This window comes from Colias philodice, chromosome 12 (assembly GCF_061535455.1).
Source record: "Colias philodice isolate Cphi_HAF_F1 chromosome 12, ilColPhil1 Martin Lab GWU primary, whole genome shotgun sequence".
In the NCBI taxonomy this organism is placed as follows: Eukaryota; Metazoa; Arthropoda; class Insecta; order Lepidoptera; family Pieridae; genus Colias; species Colias philodice.
In genome coordinates this window covers 8,879-32,544 of record NC_143097.1, presented here as the reverse complement: position 1 = coordinate 32,544, position 23,666 = coordinate 8,879, and the positions used below count along the sequence as shown (strand labels likewise).

General features: G+C 38.7%; 1 protein-coding gene across 1 annotated transcript in view; it reads right to left on the bottom strand.

Annotated features, from left to right (window-relative positions):
- Window positions 1-17,359, bottom strand: part of LOC149483703 (uncharacterized) — a 38,599-nt gene extending 21,240 nt beyond the window's left edge. Inside the window, exons 1-4 of the mRNA XM_089701932.1 lie at window positions 16,791-17,359; window positions 16,573-16,704; window positions 16,362-16,484; window positions 5,733-6,020 (exon numbers count right to left, since the gene is read on the bottom strand). Of these exons, the coding sequence (XP_089558058.1) occupies window positions 5,733-6,020; window positions 16,362-16,484; window positions 16,573-16,704; window positions 16,791-17,359 (1,112 nt within the window). The remainder of the gene's footprint in view (window positions 1-5,732; window positions 6,021-16,361; window positions 16,485-16,572; window positions 16,705-16,790) is intronic.
- Window positions 17,360-23,666: the final 6,307 nt, after the last annotated feature.

Genomic DNA, 23,666 nt, shown 5'->3' with positions numbered 1-23,666 from the left:
AATTACTCCTGAAAATAAAATTGGGATGATCCTATCAGATCAATACCCAGGAATAAATTCTAAAGAGTTCAAAAATTTCTTAAAACAAGAAAACATACCTATTGTCTTTACCGCAGTAAATGCACCGTTTTCAAATGGAATAAATGAACGCTTAAACCAAACGTTAGTGAACAGGATAAGGTGTAAAATAAATGAAAAGAAAGATAAAGTAGCATGGACAACTATTGCCCATGAATGTACCCGGAAATATAATGAAACTGAACACACTGTGACCGGATTTTCACCAATATATTTAATGGAAGGAAGAGTTATTAATATGTTACCTGACGAATTGAGAGAACATAAAACACAAAATGATTTATTACAAGATAGGAAGATCGCTTTGGAGAGAACTATCAAATCACATAATTATAATAAGCAACAATTCGACAAAAATAGAAAAAATATTCAATTGAAAGCAGGAGACTTTGTCTATGTGGAAAATGGCAATCGGTTAAACAGGAAAAAACTTGACGAATTAAAGATTGGACCTTATGAAATTTTGGAAAAATTATCTAACTCTATTTATAAAGTAAATACGGGTTACAAAAAATTTGAATCTAACTTGTTTCACATTACCAAGCTTATACCACTGTCTAAATAGCATTATCATTCTATTAAATAACTACATAATATGTCATTCTATTATTTAGCTGTATAACATTTTAGGGGGGGAGATGTAAAATGAAATGAAGCTCTTTCCCTACTTCATTGCATTTTGAATAACATTGTCTTTTACATTTATTAATTTTAAAGTATTTAATCTGTGGTGACAGCTCTGCTCGTTATGGTTCATTCCTTAAAATTTATACTCTCTGGTTTTTTAAAGTGATTAAGCAACGTGGTTTATTTTATAAAGAAATATTTAAGAGCAAACATTATTTGAAGCAATAGCTTTTAATGTTGTTTCTCTTGTTACAGGTTAGTAATTAAGTATAACTTGTATTAAATGTTTAATTGTAAAATAATTGTGTTTTGTGAAAATAAAAATAAATCTCTTGTTACAGAGCAACAACTTTGGTTTTTTGTTTCTATAATTCACCATTACATATATAAAAATGAATCGCAAAATGTGTTGGTAAGCGCATAACTCGAGAACGGCTGAACCGATTTCGATAATTCTTTTTTTATTATATTCCTTGAAGTACGAGGATGGTTTTTATGTAGAGAAAACGTAAACATGTACCACGGGCGAAGCCGGGGCGGACCGCTAGTTGCTATTAATTTTAAATGTCCATACGCAAATAGTGTTACATTATAAGTCAGAAGATCGCAGATAGAATAAAACCTAAATTATCTAATAAGCTTTATATCGAAAAACAACAATGAAAATAAAGTATTTATTTCATCTTTAGATCCACTAATAGCTCGAATAACGAATCTAATTAGAATACAACGTGAACAGTTTTCTAGAAATAAATAAAAATAGAAACAAATAAACATTTCATAGAATTCTTCAATCAATAATAAAATTAAATAAAAACTTCCCCTAACTATTGATATACGCATTCCCAATAAGGTCAGCGTATTTGCTATTTTACATTTCTATTCAATCTATTTCTTGTTATCGGAAAGGTCACAGGTTCGATTCCTTCATTCTTAGAAAGGGGTACAAGGTGCGTTAGATACGTTGGACATTTGTGGTAAATACATGTTTATTTTCATGTCATTTTAAGAACATTAAAGAATTGAAATTTTAACGGATGTGAAACGATGTAGGTACTTTGAAAATACTTACATACTTAAAAATGACAAAAAGCTGACACACGGACACTTTATAGTTTGTACATATAAGCATACACATTGATTTGTCAGATAAAATGCCTTATATGTGGATATAATACATATTATAAATGCGAAAGTAACTCTGTCTGTCTGTCTGTTACTCAATCACGCCTTAACTACTGAACCAATTTGCATGAAATTTGGTATAGAGATATTTTGATACCCGAGAAAGGACATAGGATAGGTTTTATCCCGGAAATCCTACGGGAACGGGTTTTTCTTTGAAAACGCGGGCGAAGCCGCGGGCGGAAAGCTAGTTGAAATATAAAAATGAATCGCAAAATGTGTTGGTAAGCGCATAACTCGAGAACGGCTGAACCGATTTCGATAATTCTTTTTTTAATATATTCCTTGAAGTACGAGGATGGTTTTTATGTAGAGAAAACGTAAACATGCACCACGGGCGAAGCCGGGGCGGACCGCTAGTATTGAATAATTTTAAAAATGACACTTAAAAATATTCAATGTAGGTATACATTGATCATACTGTCTTATAATGAGCACAAACTGGCAACGCCGCACGATACGGCCAGCTTCACTGGCCGGCCCGCCTGCGCTGCCCGCACCGCCCGCGCCCATCTCGAGATACACGTGATGAGTAAACTTTATGAACTCACGGTGTAAAGGCGTATACAGAAAGAAAGCTGGAAACTTTTAAGCGCTTACCGGCGCTTGACAGCGCTGGTCCGTTCTACACAAAGGAAGCAGGTTGAAGCAGACCAAGCAAATCGAACTCGGATTGTCGTAATTGCACGTGTTGTCACAGTTGTTTATTAATTTTTAATGACAGACAAAAATACCTTCATATTTTAGCATTAATAGTATTTTGTGTAATATAGGTTATATATCTGACAACACTGCCTATTGTGTGTGTCGCTAACTTAAATCAGCAACTTGTTGTAACTCGTCGAATATCATGTGTGATTTCACGGGCTAAAAATGGTGAAAATTCAAGTAATAGTTTCTGCATGATGGCTAAAACACATGTTACCCATAGTATATTATAAAATAACGTTTGAAGAGTATTTTAATGTTATTATTATCACAGAAGGTTGTTTTTATTTGCATGTACACAAAAGCTCTGACTTACACACAAGAGTAGGAGATAGACACGATTATGGCACAAGGAACAGGAATAGAATTGAAATGCCATTTTTCCGATTAGCTAAAGTTAAAAATTCATTTATGGGTCAAGGTATACGCTTATACAATAGAATTCCTCACAATATTAAAGAGTTTAGTAGTTCTAAATTTAAAACTTACATAAAAAATGTACTAGTTCAGAGAGCGTACTACAGTATTCAGGAATATATGGACGATAAAGACCCATGGAGGGTTGTCGCGTAAAAACCACAGGACAGTTCTTTGGCATATTATGTAGTTAGATATAAGTTACATATTATGTAAATTTATTGACATTATTTTAAAAGAGCAACTATGGAGTTTCTTGCCGATTCTTCTCCATAGATACTGCTTTCCGAATCGGTGGTAAATGTTAAAAATACTATGTAATGACGATTCGAAAGTGCTACTAAATAGTAGTCTAATTGAATAAATGAATGTTTGAGTTTGAGTTTAAACAAAAGTTACAATGGTGGGCAAAATTACCCAATAATGTAGTGATTTACCTGTATTGTTTGACAACATTGCCCACCATCAAAGAAAACTTAGGGTTGGCACATTTCATATTACCACATAATTTGATATTTAATAATATTTATGCTTCTTTTCGGTTAATTTCGGAAAAAAAAATAACTTAATTTGGTATACTGGCAAGAACCATCTATACTATACTAATATTATAAAGAGGAAAAGTTTGTAAGTATGTATGTATGTATGTATGTATGGTTTTCACGCAAAAACTACTGGACCGATTTCAAAAATTCTTTCACCATTAGAAAGCTGCATCTTTACTGAGCAACATAGGCTATATTGCATTTTCAAAAAAATTAGAGATCCTTACCAAAAATGCAATAATGTAACCCAAGGTGTAAAAAAATCCTCAATAAAACTTCTGTCATCGCGTACGCTGCGGAATCTATTGAAGATAGAACAAAAAAATGTTCTACGGTATTATAGAATGGATCAATATCTACAAGAAAGTCCGCGATACCATATGTCCATCTTCAGTAGTTATGTTACTACAACAACTTTTTTACGTTTTCAAAGTAAATAGAAGTGCCGACAGTAATCAAACCATGTTATCCATACACATATATTAATCCTTATCCCATTAAATGATGTTTTATTATAGACTGTTTCAATACCAGCAAAATACTTTTTAAACGAAAAGAATTGGATATTCCATTCAAAAGATACAACGAATTTTTAAAAGTGTCAATCTACAGAAAATAGTAGGTATACTGTTCGAGCAGGCCGTAGTGCGGGGGTCACGGAGGAATTCTACCAATATGCGTCTTGACGGAACACAGTGGGGTTTTGGTCGGTAGGAATCCGACATAACCCACGGGCCCCTCCCCCGGAGGCCGTGGGTATCTATGAAAGATTTCCCCACTTAAACAAAAAAAAAAAGGCCGTAGTGCGGGACGGGGTAAAGGAGATTTTCATGTGATTAAAAATTAAACCTATAGTCCGACCTATAGTAGACTTTTCACTGTAACGATATCGCTATCTATGCGGGTGAAACCGCAGGGCATTGCTAGTGGTAAATAAAGTTACATCACTGAATTTTAAACACAACTTCAATGTTTATTTTTATTAAATAGACACTGAACAATATTCTGCTTTGCCTTTTTTATCTTTTTATTGCCTACAACATAATCCTACTACGAAATGTTTGCAGTAAAAGAAATCTATAGTCATGCTCATTTCACTAAGATGTACCGACGCTAGGCTTTTTGGAAAAGCGAAATGCGATTTGTATGAAACAGAGAAAAAATACCTGGGTAACTTTGCCCAGCAACTTAAGTCGGGAACCTTTCATGAAACTGCTTTAATTTTTAAAGTAAACAACATCTTTCCAACATTTTTGAATTGGACTTTAATATAATCTGGCTAGAGGTCATATTTACGTCAAAAATCAACGTGGGCAATGTTGGCAAAAAGTGCAGATAACATTGCCCGCCCTCAAAAACAGACAAAGAATGAATAAATGTTGAAGAATAATGAAATTTGCTACAACAATAATTATATGCACACGTTCTAAGAAAAACTTATGCTAACAGAAAATACTAACGTTTCCATAGAAATTTTTTGCAATAATTGAAATTATTAAAAAAAAAAACCGGCCAAGTGCGAGTCGGGCTCGCGCACAAAGGGTTCCGTAGCAGCAAATATAATAAATTACAGTTAAATCAACCTATCTCAAAAACTATAAGAGATACTTTGATCAAACCAAAAATCGTTGAAAGAGTTAATTAGCATGCATCACCTCTATTTTTTTTAGAATTTTATACCCCGTAGTTATAAAAATAGAGGGGGGGGGACATACTTTTTACGACTTTGAGAGCTGATATCTCAAAAACCGTTCACTTTAAGAAAAATGTTTTTTAGAAAACTTTATATCATTTTAAAAGACCTTTCCATTGATACCCCACACGGGTATGTACATCGAAAAAAAAAATTTCATCCCTCAGTTACATGTATGGGGGGCCCCACCCCCAATTCTTTTTTTTACTATTTAGTGTCATATTTTTGTAGCGGTTCATACAACACATATTCCCATCGAATTTCATCACTGTAGTACTTATAGTTTCCGAGTAAATCGGCTGTGACAGACGGACAGACGGACAGACGGACAGACGGACATGACGAAACTATAAGGGTTCCGTTTTTGCCATTTTGGCTACGGAACCCTAAAAAGTGAGCAATGTTGGCATATTTCACGGGTCCACATTGTTTCGGTTCAAAATGCAATTATAATAATAAGAGTTATGTAATAAGGTTACCTCGCGTAGTCGAGCGAGTCGGAGTCAGCGAAGATGACGTCGACGTCGAGCTCGAAGCCGCGCAGCGGCGCGTGCGGCGCGGCGGCACGCGGCGGCGCGCTGAAGGGTGACGAGTGGAACGCCACCAGCATCTCCGGCCCGCGCGACGTCACGGGCGGCAGCCAGTCACCGCCGCAGTACTCCACCAGCACGGGGTCGTCCGTGGACGCGCCGTCGTAGAAGATCAGCCGGTCGCGCTCACCCGTGCACTCGCGCCACGCTCGCACCGCGCGCCCCGTCTTGTTCAGGCTGCAACCGCTACACGTTCACTTCCCCGCCCTGCCTCGCCTCTTTACAGACTACCGCCGTTAGGGCCTAACTCTGCTCTGGCGTTCAATTTTATTTGTATGGAGTTCCATACAAATAAAATTGGACATCTAGTTAGATGATGACCGTGGTTTCACTCGCGACGTAGCACACTCGACTCATTCATTCATTCATTTAAATAATATAAGTCGCGAATCAGTTTTAATATGTGAAAGAGTAACCACCATTATTTTCATCCAACCAGCCTCACAAACTATTACACGTGTATAGTCCGTTTTCTTATGGGAAAAGGTATACATTTTTGAGTAAAGCAATGAAATTTGGTACGAATGTTGTACTCGTCCACCTAAGCCCAAATCGCCTGGTAGCCAGTGTCTACTCCCCGGCAGAAGGGAGGGAGGGGGGGTTATAGAACAGAGCGCCCGGCGCTCGGAAAAAAAATTCTAGCGGATTCATTTGGCCCTTTGAGTCGAGTTTGGTGTCGTTATCAGGTAACTAGATGATGCCCGATTCATTCCCCATACCAGTTTTTTAGGGTTCCGTAGCAAAATATGTCACAATCTTTAAAATAATAAACTTTTGGCAGTGGCAAAATCCAAACAAACCAGTATATTTTTATATTTTTGTATCAAACTTGGTTTATAAAAAAATACTGTCTGAAAGGCCATTTCATGCAGATTATATAAACATTAACATGTAACATATATCTTACCATTTTCAATGTGAAATAAATTATAGAAAGTACAGGAACGTTCGTCAGCGCAGCGTAGGGGACGGCTAATAGACCCGAAAAATAAGCAATAACATAAAACAAAAACCAGTCAAGTGCGAGTCTGACTCGCCCATCTAGTGTTTCGTAGGTACTTATTTGTCCTATACCATGTTATCTTGTCTGGCAGGACCTGGTTAACAGATACACACACACTTTCGTCTTTATAATATTAGTGTGATTTTTAATCATCTTTAAATTATAAATGAAGTCAGGTAACATTGTTAAAAATAAAGATATATAATAATAGAACGTTTTTGTATTAATAATAATGACAACCACCTCCACAATTACATAATTCGGTACATTTGAGCTGGCGTATAAAACACAATTCAATCTGGAATTGCAAGATTTCACGCACCGACATCTTATCAATTCAAAGCTTCTCTTTTCTTTGTATTTCAGATGGGCAAGGAATATTTTGATTTTTTTAGGTCCCTAAATATATACAGCCTGTAAAACTGCCCTTAAGGTGTGTTGTTTAAGGGCAGCTTCTGTGGGAGACAAATTTTCGATTTTCCTGTCCGTTTTTGTTAAAAATTTGTTTGCGACCCTCATTTACTGTCACAGCGGGGTACAATGTGAAAAACAAACATGTACTTATAATAATTATAAAAAAAATATAAGTTCTGGATAAGAGTATCCTTAAAATATCGTGACCGTCCTTACCTATCATGCATTGTAATCACAAACTTTTCAATTTCACTGTCTGCATATTTGCCACTGTAAAGTGCTTCAAATCCTCGTGTGACATTCGGATATGCCTTCCATACCTCAAATGCAGGTGTACCTATAGTTCTTTTAGACCTTCTAGCTTGGAATACATGATATTCTGTACTAGCCATATCTTTCGACTGTTCTTAACATTATTTTGGCTACTACTACTCGGTCGGTGCGTGAAATCTTGCAATTCCAGATTGAAGTGTTTTATACGCCAGCTCAAATGTACCGAATTATGTAATTGTGGAGGTGGTTGTCATTATTATTAATACAAAAACGTTCTATTATTATATATCTTTATTTTTAACAATGTTACCTGACTTCATTTATAATTTAAAGATGATTAAAAATCACACTAATATTATAAAGACGAAAGTGTGTGTGTTCTCCAGTCCGTTATCTGTTAACCAGGTCCTACCAGACAAGATAACATGGTATAGGACAAATAAGTACCTACGAAACACTAGATGGGCGAGTCAGACTCGCACTTGACTGGTTTTTGTTTTATGTTATTGCTTATTTTTCGGGTCTATTAGCCGTCCCCTACGCTGCGCTGACGAACGTTCCTGTACTTTCTATAATTTATTTCACATTGAAAATGGTAAGATATATGTTACATGTTAATGTTTTTATAATCTGCATGAAATGGCCTTTCAGACAGTATTTTTTTATAAACCAAGTTTGATACAAAAATATAAAAATATACTGGTTTGTTTGGATTTTGCCACTGCCAAAAGTTTATTATTTTAAAGATTGTGACATATTTTGCTACGGAACCCTAAAAAACTGGTATGGGGAATGAATCGGGCATCATCTAGTTACCTGATAACGACACCAAACTCGACTCAAAGGGCCAAATGAATCCGCTAGAATTTTTTTTCCGAGCGCCGGGCGCTCTGTTCTATAACCCCCCCTCCCTCCCTTCTGCCGGGGAGTAGACACTGGCTACCAGGCGATTTGGGCTTAGGTGGACGAGTACAACATTCGTACCAAATTTCATTGCTTTACTCAAAAATGTATACCTTTCCATACAAGCATGCCCATAAGAAAACGGACTAGTATAATTACCGTGTGTACACTGTTATACTACTATAAATACTATTTTGTACTTAACTAGGCACTACTAGGTTTGGATAAGAGATGGTCCTCCTTCCTCTACACTCCATATATTTTATAATAGCTTTTCGCCCGCTTTGTTTAAAACCTCATAAATTATATACTAAAACCTTCCTCTTGAATCACTCTATCAATTATAAAGACGCATCAAAATCTGTTGCGTAATTTATACATAGGAACATAGGGACAGAGAAAGTGACTTTGTTTTATACTACGTAGTGATGATAAGACCTACTTCTGACATAAGGTGCTAACATAACAAGTGAACAGAAAAATATGAAGGGTACTTTGGATTAAAATATTAACACCGATTGAATAAAAAAATAATTTGGAAAATCCAAAAGTGCACGCCTCATAATTTTTTTTTAATAAATATTTATTAATTATTATTTTTGTTTATTTAATAACAATTAAACCACATCGAATCAGACCCTGAAAAATGAAAGGGTTCTATTCCTGAGCATACTCAAGCGTAAGAGAAAAAAAAAGACTCGATTAGTAAAGTATTTCGGTCGCTATCGTGTTAACAAGAAAAAGGATCCGCACATACAGACACACGGACGTCCAAGACAGAACTTTTTTAAACTGTTTTTTAACTAGTTTAAATAACAAAAATGACATCAAAAATATCATGAACGTTAATAATAGTGTTTTTTCTTAATATGTGTGTGTATGTATTATCTTACAAGTGCAATGTATGATACATAAAGACATTTTAAGTTTGAAAAATCAGATGTTTTGCGCGAAGTGACAGTAGTACCCACCTCAACGCTTCGCTTATGAGGCGTGCAATATATACTTACATATTATGTCTTCACATTTATTTATACACATAATATTATAACATATTAACAATATATGTATGGGACATGGGTTTAATATGGATTGCTGTGAAAGTATACAGGACATAATTACGACAAAAGTAAGTTTTCAGATTATATTTATACTTTTATATCGCCAAACAAAATAGGTTAAAGACCCTTGTGTTGAGAGTTTGGTGTCCGCCAGTCTACATTTTAATGTCGATTTTATTTATGATATTTAACACTTTTTAAGATATTTTAAACGTTTATGAGTCGTTTTCAAAATAATTGTACATTACTACAAAATGTTTGTCCCCCTAAAAAATCTTCGAAAAAAATATGGTTACGACTGAAATAAATGATTGTTAACGTTTTACAGACTAAACTTAAGCATACTGCATATCATTTCTGATAAAAAGCAATGAATTGGGATTCAAATTCTTACATAAATTTAATGTGAAAATAAAGTAACAAAAAAAGCTCCATACATTTTTTTATTGTCCCCTATGTGGACGACAATGAAAACCAATATTTTTATCAGAATTTTTGTATGAAACTTCCTATTTTTTTTGTATCATAATGAAAAAGCAATGTTTGAAGTGTTATATCTGATAGATTAAAATATTTAAATTACCTTAAATAAACGAAGAATTACAGGTAAATTAGCTTGGAGAAATTTTTGCATATGTAGTGGTGTGTATATTACTCAGATCTTAGAGCGCGTTTCCACTATATCGTTCTGGCCTATACAAAAATGTTTCGATATCCTAACATTACTTTATCCTAACAACTTTATACTTATTCCTAGCAACACTTTTGTTTTCAATAAAAACAAGTTTTTATTTGAAAGAAAATGGTTTTGACTTTATAAAAAAAAATATATCATTCAATTTTACGTCCTTGAGCAAACGACAAGGCGACTACCGTGAAACAATAAAATATCGTGTCCATAATAATTTGTTTCATAATTAATATTTGACCATAATAATTACGAAACAAAACAAATAAATAAATCGTCACTTGATAGTGGAAAGTGGAAACACGCACAAAACCAGAATAAACCAGTTTACGCTGTCCGCAGGTGCCACGTGCAGTCGTTTGGTAGCGTTAGAACATAAAGCACATTTCATTCAAAAATTATAATTATTATGTACGTAGTTTAATTGATAAATTTTGTATTTGTTGATTGTTGTTATTATTTGTTATTATTGTTATAATATTTGTTGAAGTGAATTACATGTCCCGCAGCCGGAGGCCCCAAATGAAAACTCAGATGTACTTAAAAACTACATTTAATAGCTAAAATGAGACTTTTACACCCATGTCTGCACGATGCAGACCGGAGTTAAAGAATGAATTTATACAGTTTAATAATTATAAAGACGTAAGCTTGGATGCTATAAGGGAAATCGCATCCACATTCTATTCCCGTGCGAACGGCGTATTCAGCAGTTTTGTATGAAGGCAGGGCCATAACTAGTGTTTAATTTGTGTGTAAGTGTTGTAACTTTATATTGTTAATTCAATATGGCTCCAGTGTTAAAACATGGTCGAGGCAAGCCTTTGACTTCTCAAACTAAAGAATTAAACTTTAAATGTCGTTTCTTTTTCAGGTTAGTAAATTTTTCATTTTAGTAACATTGTTAATGTAAAAGTTATATGTATGTTAAATGTGCAAATATTAAAATAAAGTCTTATCTTTTTCAGAGGAGAAACACATATAGTTTAATTTAAAATCCCTTATATATACAGGGTTACTTGTAAAACACCGGCAACCTCGCAGGACAAGATAGCTAACATCATAAGTAACAACATTTCGACTTTTGATAATTTGTTAGATTTTATTTTCATACAAAAATAAATATTCATTTAATTTTCCGTCTGAATATTATAAACTCTACGCCTCCCAAAAATTACGTAAACAAAAAGCGAACGAGAGGGGGAAGGGGGCGTCGCGTCGTCCATCCGATAATTAATAGAACATAGACTTACAAATGTAAGGAGAGTACAATAAAAGTTTAAAAAATCATTTAAAAATAATTTATTGCGTTATGCCAAAAGTCGTAGAACAAATGTTGTTATTTATGATGTTAGCTATCTTGTCCTGCGAGGTTGCTGGTGTTTTACAAGTAACCCTGTATAAAATAAAAACTAAAAATAAAATGTTGTTTTATTTTATTTGCTGACCATACACTACTACAAACGCAAAAATTTCTCCAAGCTAATTTACCTGTACATATTATAAAAATGTCCCTATCAATCGTTACAATTTCGTGACACTGATTTATTGACATAATTAACCAACTTCTTGTATCACAAAGAAGAGAAATCTAACTCTAATCATTGGCAACACTGGTCATGTCACGAAAAGTAAGGTCACATTAACGCGCCGCCATTTTGTTCGTCGTCCAGACATGGAAGAAGTCCAGTAGTGTGCTGTGCAAAAAATTTAGTTACAATTTCCTAACGACGTATTCTCAACAAAAGTAAGTACATTTTGAAGAATTCACCTATCGCAATTGTAATATACTTAAATTATGACTAGAGTAATAGATTACACTTTCAATCTAATGGTAAATGTGATTATGTTTTGTGTAAAAGTATTTCTTAGGTTATTTTTTACATGTTACTGACGAACAATTTCTTGACATTTACTGACGTCAGTAAATTGTAGACGGTAAAGCTGTGGTCTCATGTGTAAAGTATGAAAATAAGATATTAAAATGTGTGTTAAATTAATGTAACGAATAAAAATAAAGGAGAAAAACAATAAATCTCTCAAGATTATTTTTTTGTAACTACAGGCCATACTTTTTTAAACCATGATGTAGGGTTAGTAAAGTCGGGCTTAGGGACTTGACTTTTCCTGGGATCTGATAACTTTTTTACAGTGAAAGCGGATCAGTGAGTCTTGGCCTCCAATTTTACAAGTGGTTTCTGATGGGATAACGCTTGCCTTATTGCATTTAGTGTTGATCGCTTTTCCACCCACACGAGTGATGCTTACTTTTGTTTTTATTTTTATTCAAAATACATATATCCAACAGCTTTTTTTAGTTTCAGAATGCCGCTAACCGGTGCCGAACGGCAAAAAAATACATTGAAAAACTAAAAAAGCAAAACCCTGAAAAATATGAAAAGAAAAGGAAAAAACACCTCGAGAAAGTGAAACAAAGACAAAGAAAAATATCAGATCTTAATGACAGTGAAAAAGAAGCTCGAAGACAAAAATGGAAAGAAGCTAATGATAGAAGAAAAGAAAAGGAAAAGCAAACAGAGAATTATAAAAATTGATTGTTTGTTGATTATTTTGTAACTAAAAATATATATTTTTTTTAACTAGTGACTTCTTACTTTTTTATATGTAATATTACCTTATTCTGAATACAGCCTTACTTTTACAACTTCCTGACATTTCCTAACGAAACAGTTTACTGACAATTTCGTGACGTACAAATATTTTGAAAATGACCCTTATATGCAGTTTTTATTTTAGGCTTCTAATGTTATAAACTCCTGCAATTCTTACTTCATGGTTGTAGTATTGGAACATTTACTACAAGATACACTATAAATAAATATAATGTACTGTGGAAAAAATAATAATAATTAATGTTATTTGGGTTTCCCAGACATGTGACATAATAGACCAGGGCCGATAATTTTTGAAACAAAAAAATAGGTAACACAGTAGGATGAAACCCATTAGAAAAGGAGGGGAATATGATAAAAATTAAAGGTAAAATAAATTACAGTCAATCCGAGTTCGGGAAGTGGGAGGGGGGAGCTTTTAAGGCTAAAAAATGATTTCTCTTGATTTCCGACAAAACTACAAGTCCTATGGAAAAAAGTTCAAAGGCAAAGTTGTAGGTAATAAAAAGTTTTACAACTTTTGTATTAACAATTTTTTCTCATAACCTCAAAATTTAGGTGAAAAATTCAAAAAACCAAGTTTTTGGTTTTTTATTTATCTTTTTCAAAAAAAAAAATTTTTTCTACGAAATTTGGTGAAACTTACCTTATTACGTCCCAAATACACTGTAATTTATTTGATTGAAAATATTTATTTTTTCGCCTTATTTCAACTTAATACCAAAAAAACAACCTAATTTTCAATCGAAAATTCTGACGTCACAATATCAGCTTTTTTCAAAAATTTTGGGGGATTTTTGTTCGTTAAAATATCTACTTTCTGACGGTGTAAAATATAATATAACATTACCATAGGAAATTTACACAGAAAATGAATACAAACAGTGTGATAATGAGCTTTTACTAAGTCAGGCAAATTTCTCAAATGACCTGAAATGTTTTTATCGACATCATTTTGTTTATGAACATGCTGTCAAATGTTAGCTGTGGTATCCTTACTTTGATCAGATGAAATTTTTTCTTTTGAAATGTTACCGAAAAGCCGATACAAGAGAAAATATAGAGTTCGTTAAAATATAGATTTTTTTTTAGGTTTTTATCATTTTGGAAGGGATTGGCCCTGGTCTAATAGGTACTCTATTGTTTATATTGTTGTAAGTATTTTTTTATTATTTTTTACTACCTACATAATACATTACACTTTAACCAAAGATAATAAAACCACCATTTACACGGTAAACTCAAATAAAACAAAAAAGAAAGGTCATTAGGCATAATCGACCTCGGTAATGAATTTCTGCGTATCTACCAGAAACCAAAATATATGTATACATTATCGAACTTGGTCTTACTTATCATTCCGTATAATTATTTATGTTCTAGGTTATCTAGGCGATGAGAGTAAATGCAAATTGATGTCTAGTTTTTGCCATGGGCAGCAAGAAGTAACCATGCCTGGCGCACCAGAGATACGTTTAAAATATGATCTTAAAATTGATTTAGATCTAAGATCTTGCAGAATACAAAATTATAGTCACGTAAAATTAATTTTTGTTTTTATCTCCATTTCATTTACTTATAAACGAACATGCTTAATATCAATCAAATCTACAAGAATATTGACTTGTATATTGTATTGCCCTGAACAGTATGCCTACAGTAGACCCGCGGTATTCCGACAATCGTTTTGCAAGGCCCTGTCGAAGTATCGAATTTGACGGATTATAGGGTGCTGTCTAGAGATCCCCTATAGTCCGGATGTTTTTACGCAGGAGTAACTACCTTGTAATTCGACAAATTACGGGCCTCATGATAAGGTGTTATAGGTAGTTCTGTTTCAGAAGTAGGTACAAATCATGCTTCATTGTGTACCATTTTGGAATTAATACAATATCTTCGAGTAGAGCACAATAGTGGTGGCACGTTTTGTTTGTACTGGTTGTACACTGATCAATCATGCATTATCGACGTAAAATTAAAAAAAATAGGGTTTCAACAATTATAATCATTACAGGGGGCGACGGATAGGCCAGGGGCCGGTGTAAGGCGGGTCTACTGTATTATGAATTAGGTACATTTTATAAGTATGTTTTTCAAAGACTGCAGAGAACAAAATACTTTGACGAGAAAAAGTCCAATTTTTTTGTGAACGTCGCGGGTCAAATGGAATTTTTCTCGTCAAAGTATTTTGTTCAAGAAATGTAAACAAACACGATTAAGTATAATATAAATAATGATTTAAGGCTGATTTACGCTACACCGACGTCCGGGGCGCGAATCTACAAAGCCTGTGAGTCACAAATCGGACTCCAAATAGATGAGCTTTTGTTTATGCATATTATTACTCTACAAAACCTAAACTATGTTCGTAAAAAAGTGACTCAAATGGATTAGCTTTTGTAGAGATATTTTCAAATATTACATACGAACAAAACCTAGTCGAGTAGTCTTACCGCTATAATAGATTAATATCGGTATTTGTTGCTGCAATGTTAGAATGAATTTATCTAACAAAGTCTATGTGGCGAGGCGATTTCGGTCAATTTTTATACTTCATCACTACATAGTATAAACTATAAAACAAAGTCGCTTTCTCTGTCCCTATGTCCCTTTGTACGCTTAAATCTTTGAAACTACGCAACGGATTTTGATGCGGTTTTTTAATAGATGGAGTGATTCAAGAGGAAGGTTTATATGTATAATAACATCCATTAAATAGTGGAGAAGTACTGTTATTTTTGAGGTTTCTAATGTGATGTCGTAAAAAATTACATTTTTTCCGCTTACATTGCAAACGCAGGCTGAACCCTACGAGTTTTATCAAAATAATGTAGTAAGTATTATACACATTGAAAAGGTCTACAGAAAAGTCCGCGATGGTATATGTCTATCTCTTGGATAACCCACAATAACTTTTTTTTGTCATTTACTTTTTACGACAAAAATAATGGCTAATTTTCGAAGCGATTTTAACCAATACAGCATAAATCCTTAACCAATTAAATACCTTAAATAAATTGTTCATTTAATATAGATCTATATGGCCCTTTACACCGTATGATTTAAGTGAATATTTACAGATATAAAATTGCGGGACGTAGCGTTTGCGGCGGTACCGACCGCCTGGCTATATATTTTTTACCCGTGCGAAGCCGGAGCGAGCCGCTATGTTTTTATATATGTACAACGTTCACAGTTTTTCTGTAGTGTACTTAGTATCAGCATTGCACCCGTGCGAAGCGGGGGCGGGTCGCTAGTAAATAGATATACAAAGGCTATATCATTAGAGTGAAAGTGGAAACTGAATTGGCTTAGCTTTTGTTTGTAGAAAACTTAACGAAACACTAAGCGACTTTAAGGTGATTCCCACTCAAAAAACATTTACCATGTAAGTTTTAACCACTGACATAGATAATTTAGGGCTGGGTCCCGGACGGGGCACGTCTTTGAAATGACCATGGATATTGTTTGGTACGGCCGCGGACACGGTGTAGCTTGAATCATCCTTAAATATTTACATATATTTAAATCAATTAATGTTACCTGGCCATAGATATGGATCGCTTGATCTGCATCTTGTGCGAGTGCTCCTGGTGCACGGAGATCATGGCGTGCTTGCACGTCGGGATGTCCTTCTGGCGCAGGCTCCAGTAGCACGTCACGTTCCTGCGGCATTTAGTATCGTGTCACACCTCCGTCGGTACACCGTCGCCGTCATTATATTTACATTCTTTTCATTACGACTAGTGCTGACCTAGGATACATGCCAGGGTAGTTCGGACTCTGCAGTCGGCAGGGCTTGCGGTGGCACTCTTCGTACGTGCGGGTGCAGTACGTGCCCGGCGACACCGCGCCGCGCTCCAGCGGGGCCTCCAGCGCGCCGAACCTGCACAGAGCGGGGTGGCGCGTGTCACCGGCGGTCGCAGGGTATGAACGCTCGCATCGCGAGTTCATATCTAACGACCGCCTCACCTAACTATAGCATCCCGTTGCGCTAGAAATTTGTATCTCAACTTAAACCCGAACGGTTCTCCCAGGCGCGCTCGAAACAGCTTAACCGAGACGGTGACCGTCGCCGTTTCGCTGTAATAGAGCGCGACGCCCTCGGCCGCGCCGCACCAAGAGCCGCCGGTGAAGGGTCGGCCCAACTCCGACAGCTGCATGTAGCCGTCCGGGCAGCCGTCGAGTGCGCCCGCCTCGTAGCGCCCCACGCGGAAGTCGTCGAAGGCCAGCTGCACGAGGTCGCCGTGGGTGCCGCCGCCCGCCGTGAACGTGAGGTGGCAGAGGAAGGGCGCGCGCGGGCTGCCCCGCACGGCCACGCCGTACGCCACACCAACGCGGCCGTAGTACGTGCGGTTGCACACGGAGCAGTGCACGGGCTCGTCGCTGCCGTCCGCGCACTGCGCCTCGCCGTCGCAGTACGCGTCCAGACGCACGCACGCGCCGCTCCGGCACGCGAACTCCGCCACGCCGCAGCCGCCGGCCGCGCCGCGAGTCGCCGCCGCCACGAGCAGCGCCAGCGCCGCCGCGCGCCAGCACATCGCACCGACCCCGGGCCCCGAGCCGTCAGCCCTCGCGCTCGAACGTCCTACTCGCCCTTACCCGGCACATAGTTTATGGTCGTGGAACTTAATTGTATAGTATTTATCTTCTACATTCGCTTAAACGTTAAGTATTCAACGATATCCAGATATGGCGCGAAGTAAATTCCAAATTGCATGTGCGAATGTCGGTTGTTATTTGCGACATTTTGAAATCGTATAAATTCGATGTGGTCGTTCACTAGCACAGGCTCGTTCGCAGTAGGGTACTGATTACGAACTCTCTCACATACACACACAAACACAAACACGCACGGTTCGAACGAGAATAGCGGCAGACGCGGAGCGAGTGTCGGAGACGGGCGCGTGATGTAACGCCGCAGCACACTGCAGCGCGGCGCGGAGCGAGTGCCGGCAGGGCGCGGGCGGCGGGCGCGGGGCGCGGGGCGGGCGGCGCGCGCACGGCCGGCCGCCGCGGAGGCGCGCGGCTGAGCGCTGCGCTGTGCCGGCGCTGCGAGCGGCCGATTGATCCGGCGACTTGTGAGACCGTGACGCGCTAATCTCGATGCACCACGGTCTACGCTTGCATCTCCTCGAGCCACTGACCACCGGTCACCATCTCTCTGACCGACACGCATCACCTGGATTCTTTGTGTTAAAATTGTATTATATTCCAACGGATCTTTATCATTCTTAATATGTAATTAAACGTGGACGTATTTTTCTAAAAAAGATTTGATATTAATTATCAGCAGAAGCACTTAAAAGAGGACTTTTTTATGGATTGTTGAATAGGAATAGCGGCAAAGTTTTGAAGTAGACTAGTAGGAAGACTATTATGATGTTGGTTGATCTGTATGACTATGACAAATATTATTTTTATGAAACAACAATCCAAGATGACGCCGACGAAAATTTGACTTTTTTTCGTGATGGGTGTCATTTTCATGGTTTTTGGGGTAGCTATTAACGATTAAGAGGTCAAAACTAAAATCCAAGATGGCGCCGACGAAAATTTGACTTTTTTTCGTGATGGGTGTCATTTTCATGGTTTTTGGGGTAGCTATTAACCAATATGAGGTCAAAACTAAAATCTAAGATGGCGCCGACGAAAATTTGACTTTTTTTCGTGATGGGTGTCATTTTCATGGTTTTTGGGGTAGCTATTAACCAATATGAAGTCAAAACTAAAATCTAAGATGGCGCCTACGAAAATTTTACATCTATGACACCCATGACGAAAAGAAATTACCGATAGATATAATGAAAATGTTTATATTTAAATGAAAATGTTTATATTATTGTATAATAAGTGACAGCAAAATATGATGTTGTTAAATCTTGTTTTGTTACATACTGTGTTTTTGCTGAAATAAATAATTTTTCATTTTCATTCATTTTCATTTGGAAACAAGGCCATCTATGCGACGGATGAAAAACTTTAATAAACGCAGCAGCACTCTGTGATTAAAGCCCACCCAAAAGGTCCGAGGTTCGAGCCCGGGTGGGCATGCTAATTATTATTTTTTAGTTTATCTGCGAATTATCGACATCAGATGATATTATAATTTATATACCCTATTTAGACGTATTGTGTGGATTCGTAGTGTTTTTATTTATCTTTTAGATACACTTAAGACATTTATTATTTAAAAATTAATTAATATTATTATTCTTTATTCTTGTAAATGACTTTCTTTATGCTTGTGGAGGATAGTAGTTATAAAAGGTAGTTAAAACTAATTTTTTTTTTACATTTCTATATTATAATATAATACATTTAACTACATAATAATATAACAAATTTAAAACAGCATTATTTTATTTTATAATATTTGTGTACGTTAAGTTTTTGTTGTTTTTACCCAAAATACTTCAAAGATGGTGTTAGACAGGGTGTCTAAAATAAAAATAAAAGTAAATAACAAAATAACTTCATAATAAATTATTTTCAACCGTTTTATAATGCGGATTAGCGTTAAAATCTTATCTCGTATATTTTATTAACCCTTTGTTCAATTTCATTAAATTTGGTATGTATAGATGCGCATCAATGAGAACTTTTATTTGAAACTAATATTATGAAAATTTATCAACCCGCTGAGGAGTAGTAGGGGAAAATCACATCCAAAAACGCTAAATCTCTCCCTCGAATAATTAATCAACCAGTATATAAATATTATCGATTTTGGTGTCTACGGATGCGCAATAACGAGATCTATCGTTTGATAAAAATTTCAGGAGGATTTGCTTACATGTTTAGGAGAAAACGAGGAAAATCACGTTGGGAGCCACCTCTCATATCTATTGAACTGGGCTATGCAACCCATTCAATTTGGTGTCTAGGGATGCGGCCCAAAAAGTCTTTTCATTTGATACCAAATTCGTAAAAATCCGCCCAGCGGTTTAGGAGAAATCGGCGAAAAACGAAACGCAGCGCCCACCCACCCTCCCAGTCCACATCTCTTAGGCACATCAACTCGGTTCGCACAATTTTATACCTATTTTTTTTTAATTTTTTTTCTAATAGAAAAATGATAACTGAAGAGGAATATTTGAAAATTTTTGAATTTGGACTTCTACAAAGGGCTACAGAAATATTTTAAGTTCCTGTTTTCTTTTTTTTTTTTTTAAGTTTTTTAAAGTTTTATCGAGGCCAGAAACCTAACCTAACTTTGACATTAACCTAACCTAAACTAACCTAACTTTGACATTAACCTAACCTAAACTAACCTAACTTTGACATTAACCTAACCTAAACTAACCTAACTATTACAGAAACCTAACCTAACCTTTTAAGAAACCTAACCCAAACTAACCTAACTTTGACATTAACCTAACCTAAACTAACCTAACTTTGACATTAACCTAACCTAAACTAACCTAACTTTGACATTAACCTAACCTAAACTAACCTAACTATTACAGAAACCTAACCTAACCTTTTAAGAAACCTAACCCAAACTAACCTAACTTTGACATTAACCTAACTTAAACTAACCTAACTTTGACATTAACCTAACCAAAACAAACCTAACTATATTAGAAACATCACCTAGCTGTTTCAGCAACCTCATGTACACTAAACTAACTTTTGTACAAACCTAACCAACACTAACCTAACTATTATAGAAACCTCACCTACACTAACTTAACTTTTTCAGAAACCTCACGTACACTAAAGTAACTTTTGTAGAAAACTAACCAAAACTAACCTAACTATTATAGAAATCTCACCCCTTTTTTTTAAGTTGGTTAGGTTAGGTTAGGTTAGGTTAGGTTAGGTTAGGTTAGGTTAGGTTAGGTTAGGTTAGGTTAGGTTAGGTTAGGTTAGGTTAGGTTAGGTTAGGTTAGGTTAGGTTAGGTTAGGTTAGGTTAGGTTAGGTTAGGTTAGGTTAGGTTAGGTTAGGTTAGGTTAGGTTAGGTTCCCGTGTGGAGTTTCTGGTCTCCCATCGGGCGCGTCCTCAGGTGGCGGATAGGGGAAGGCCTCCCAGATATGGGGGGTACCGGTGGTCTTGCCGGCGCGGACCAAAATCAGCGTGGAGGAACTCGAGGGCTACCACGTCCTCGTTGCAATCTCTGCTTTGCAGAGAAATTGCTGGGTTTGTTTTCGAACAGTGCTGCTTTTGCGGCGAGGTATGGCGACCAGTGGTTGCGGACGATTTAGTCCTACTGGACGACGGGCTGCTTTGCAGCGATGGATGGCGGTTGTATCAATCGCGGCGCGGCGGGCTGGGCGGCAGGTTTTTCTGTCGCCTGGTTAGAGGCTTCGGCCTCCCGTCGGGCAACCTGTTATCCGTCGTAGTGTTGTTGTCACGTCTAGCAGCTACGACGGACCAGGAGGCTTGCCTTAATCGGCTGGCCTGAGAGGAAGGACACCTCATCAAAAACCCTCAAATCCGCGTTGTAGTCCAGCGGCGTGGATTTCCTGTCCTTCTTGGACAGTTTGGCTCGGGAGAGCGTGAGCTTTTAGCTGTGTACACCCATGGATACCGCCCGACCTCCATGGTGTAAAAGGGTTATCCGGGTGCAGGGGGCACCGCCCGGATGGACGTTTTATATCCCCCATACTCGTGGGAACAAAAATGTCCTTTAACTCCGAAACGATCAACGACGACTCTAGCAAACACACAATTATGGACACTGAAAACTTCTATGATTTGGAAGACACTGACGGGAGTATGTCTCCGGCGCGTGTCGAGACAAGGCGGGGCAGGGCTGTGCTGCGTTCAAGCTCCAGCTCTGCCAACAGCATCATAGAAATGGATGGAAAAGACAGGCTGTGGCGGAAGCGGACGCTGGACACCAGCTGTTCTGGTTCCGACACGGAAGATGGCACAGGGGTTTTTACATCCCCATTTATTAAGACCACCTCAAAAAGAGGGAAGGGCCGCCCATCGGGTTCAAGCGCCACTCGGCGCGAGGCCACATTCGATATGACGAGGTTGCGTAAGAGGGAGTTGGAAGCGCAGGCCGAGAAGGAGGTTGCTGAGTGCGCCGAGCGCATTGAAGTGGCGCAAGCTAGCGCTCCTCTCCCTCCCATTCCAGCAAAGACAAACACGTCCGAGGCTCTCAGTCGCCGCATTGCCGATGACCTGGCTGCAATCCTGAAGGTGATGACCAAGTCATCAAATCTCAAGGGCACTTTCAAAAAGGCCTTGAAATTGGCCCACGATGACATTGAGCAGTCGGTAGCTCTACTAGAGAAACACACTGTCTCTGAGGAGACGAGATTGCTGCAGGCAGCCAATTCCCGCCTACAGGCGGAGCTCGACTCCCTGAAAAGGGAACTCCAAGAGGTGAAGGCCTCTCAGGGCTCGTCGCTGCATGCTCAGCCCCAAGATTCGGATATCTTGCGCCAGGTCGGAGCAATGATTAACGCGAGATTTGAGGCTCTAGAGGAGCGTCTGCTGCCGGAAAAGCGCATAAGACCTCCGCTGGCGGCAGATAGCAGGAAAGCGGCAAAGGCGGCTGAACAAGTGATGGCTGATGACCTCGCACCGCCCCCTCCATCAAAGGCGAGGACATATGCAGGTGTTGCGGCTTCATCGCAACCGGGTAGATCGGTGTCTGGGCCCGCAATTAAGAAAACCGCGAAGCAGACGGCGGTCCCAGCTTTGGAGATCGAGGCAACCTCGAAGAAGAGGAAAAAGAAATTGGCGAAGGGGAAGGAAAGGGTCCCCGTGCAGCCTGATCCGGCGGGTTCAAAGCCCCCCAGAAAAGATACGCTGGCCACGTCATCCGGCCCCCCGCAGCAGCCGTCAAAGGACGGAGAGTGGACTGTGGTCGGAAAGCGAGGAAAAGAAAATAAAAGGAAAGGGAAGAAGCCTGCGGCTAAGTCCCGCAAGAAGAAGTCGCGAAAGCTCCACGCTCCGAATTCCTCGGCTGTCGTCCTTACCCTGCAGCCGAGTGCGAAGGAGCGTGGCGTAACCTACGCCGGTGTTTTGACGGAGGCGCGGCGTGGAATAGACCTCGCCGAAATTGGCATCAGTGCAATGCGTTTTAAGCGCGCATTCACTGGTGCCAGGATACTTGAGATCCCCGGTGCTTCCAGCACCAAGGAAGCGGACTCCCTTGCCGCCAAATTGCGGGAGGTCCTCGGTGAGGATAACGTTAAGGTGTCCAGGCCGGTCAAGTGCGCAGACTTGCGAATCACTGGCCTGGATGACTCGGCCACAGTCGAGGACATTGCGGCTGCGGTGTCGCGCGCAGGGGAGTGTACCGCGGAGCATGTGAAGTGTGGTGGCCTGCGCACGGGCCCCCGAGGTGCTGTATCAGCCTGGGTTAGTTGCCCGGTGACTGCGGCGAAGAAGCTGGCGCAGGCGGGGCGCGTAATGGTTGGGTGGGCTTCGGCGAAAGTCTCTCTCACCGAGCAGAAGCCCCTGCGCTGTTACCGCTGCCTGGAGGTGGGCCATGTCAGCGCCACGTGCTCCTCGCCGACGGACAGGAGTGCCACTTGCTTCCGCTGCAGTGAAACAGGCCATAAAGCTGGTGGATGCGATGCCGCCTCCGCTCGCTGCGCCCTATGCACGGAGGCAAAGCTACCGGCTGAGCATCGGCTTGGAAGCGCAGCCTGTAAGGCCCCGAAGCCTAAAAGAGGTGGAATGCGGAAGCAAGATGGCGCTCCAACGCCATCACGCTCTGCTCCGGTGCCTGATGAGGTACCGCAAACGGAGGCAGCCATGGAAACGCAGTAATGGCCCCACTGCGCTTCCTACAGGCCAACATCAACCACTGTGCCAGGGCCCAGGACCTTTTACATCAGAGTCTGGCAGAGTGGGAGATTGACGTGGCGGTAGTATCTGAG